Source organism: Gordionus sp. m RMFG-2023, chromosome 2 (genome assembly GCF_954871325.1).
Source record: "Gordionus sp. m RMFG-2023 chromosome 2, tfGorSpeb1-WG-v2, whole genome shotgun sequence".
Lineage (NCBI taxonomy): Eukaryota > Metazoa > Nematomorpha > Gordioida > Chordodea > Parachordodidae > Gordionus > Gordionus sp. m RMFG-2023.
In genome coordinates, this window is record NC_088776.1 from 49,178,585 (window position 1) to 49,180,750 (window position 2,166).

The following is a 2,166-nucleotide window of genomic DNA, read 5'->3' on the forward strand; positions in this document are numbered from 1 at the left end:
TTATATTAGCAATAGATAATCTTTATAAAATAAATTTACTAATATAATAGACACATTTTAGTAATGTCACTAAAGGGGGGGGGGGGAGGTCAGGGCTCAAGCTCCGTGAAAATCTTTTTTTTATATCCAAATTTGGAGATGTTAACTAAAAAAAGGTCATTTTGAAGATGTTAGCTAAAAAAAAATCAAAAAAGGTCATTTGAAAATAATTTAAAAACATTCTTTTGAGGCCCCTGATTTTAAAGGCTAGTGATGCCTGACACATGTATCTATAATTCATAGTTTTTAGAAGCTGTTTAAAAATAAAACTGACGAGGACACGGCCTGAAAATATGTTCAAACAGATCTTTCGAAAAAATTTAATTAAAATTCAGTTTTTTTTGGAAAAAGATCTTAGATAAGTAAATCTTTTTGTGATGAATTTTTTCCAACTAAAATATGAATATTAGAATAATCATAAAATTAATTATATTTTTTCTTAGCTAACATAATAAAGAACCAGTAAAATATAAAAATTATTTTTTCAGTTATAATTTACACTAAACTTATCTTACAAAAGTATACAAATATAACATAAGATAAATCTAGTTTAATATTAGAAATAATGGAATGTAATATAAAAAATTTGTGGTGTGAATTTTTTTTATTGTACTTATATTCAACAATTTTGACATTAAACATATGTGATTTTAGGCCTATTTTTACTGTTGACGATTTGCGGAATCAAATTTATGGTGTTGAAAGCTTGCAATGCAAGTTTATTCGTAGCTCTACTACGACTTATACTCTGCATATAAAACTCCCGGGCCGTCTTGACGTACCTTTGATATTTTTTGGCCTCTTGGTATTCTTTTTGTTCCCTCTTCATGTATTTTGCCATCATAATAACGATTCCGAAGGAATAAAACATTAGAACAAAAATTATGTAAAATAAAGCCCCAGAATAATCTGATAGATCGATAGTTGAACCATTGAGGGATGACTTTCTAGATAAATCGCTTTGAATTAAATATTGATTCAAAAACTCGATTCTATATGTAACGTTAGAATTTTCTGCGCGATGAGGGATAATTTCTAAATAACGTTTAATAAGATTTAGGATGGTATTAATTTCGAAATATGAGATATTAGAATTAAAATTTGAGAATTCATCACTTGGAGAATGCATTTGGATTACACATATGTTGTTACTCTGTAAACTATTATTTATTGAACGATGTAATATGTCGGATGATTCAGGCTTAGATTTATAAACATGAGCAGCCCTATTGAGTTCAGTTCCTGGAAATTTATCCGTAATTCTGGCTATACTGGCAGTTGTTAAAACGAAGAATTTAAGCATTAGAGACTTTTTAGATCCGTTAAAATATTGATGGTGTCTATACATCAATCGTAAATTATGTTATATATCGTGATGTAGGTTAAGATTTCTGTATAAATGACATTTTATTATAAAGTATAATAAAAAACATTATTTAATGGTTTTACAAAATTAAATTAAAATTTTATTTTAATGTAAAAAATAAAGAAAAATTAAATGCTAGATAAAAAAATATGTATCGATTTTTTTAACACTATTATAATCATTTTTAAAAATATTTTTTTAATTTAAATTTTAATTATATTTTTATTTTATCAAAATTTTGTAAAATTATTTTTATGATAAGAGCCTGATTTTGAAGGAATATATTTTTATCTCTTTTTTTTTTCATTACTAGTTGTAAATAAAATTTATCAAGTGTTAAGCTGTTCTATCATTTTACTCTGCTAAATTATATCCAAAAAACATTTTCCTTAAAATTGATTATCATAATATATCCTCTTATCTATAAATATTTTCGATTTCGCTTGATTCTCTATTATTTTTAAAATTAATATTTACATCATTCAATAATATTCCTACATATTCCCCTCCCTCTCCTTTTGGGAAGATCATTTTAAAAATAAATTGGAATCTTGTTTACTCTTCTTCTTAAATGTTAATAAATATTTTTCCTTACTAACATCTAGTATTCATCTCCATTATCATATCCAGGCTATGCACCCATGGCTAGATATCTAAAAATATATTACTTTTAATTATTTTACACTGTAATATTAACATAGTTTAAATCCTTTTTTTCTTGAGAATTTACATAATTATTATTTAATAACTTTCATTTTATG

General features: G+C 25.0%; 1 protein-coding gene across 1 annotated transcript; it reads right to left on the bottom strand.

Annotated features, from left to right (window-relative positions):
* Window positions 1-504: 504 nt before the first annotated feature.
* Window positions 505-1,427, bottom strand: LOC135924754 (uncharacterized). The gene is made up of 2 exons (XM_065459857.1): window positions 1,156-1,427; window positions 505-1,074 (listed from the first exon to the last, which is right to left on the bottom strand). The coding sequence occupies exons 1-2, from the start codon at window positions 1,385-1,387 to the stop codon at window positions 674-676; spliced, it is 633 nt and encodes a 210-aa protein (XP_065315929.1). The 5' UTR covers window positions 1,388-1,427; the 3' UTR covers window positions 505-673.
* Window positions 1,428-2,166: the final 739 nt, after the last annotated feature.

Excerpts from the sequence above, each read along its gene's own strand:
- LOC135924754 (XM_065459857.1), bottom strand. The coding sequence starts at position 1,387 with ATGTATAGACACCATCAATATTTTAACGGATCTAAAAAGTCTCTAATG. Across the intron at positions 1,075-1,155 it reads AATCCAAATGCATTCTCCAA|AAATTATCCCTCATCGCGCA; the intron begins GTGATGAATTCT and ends AACGTTATTTAG.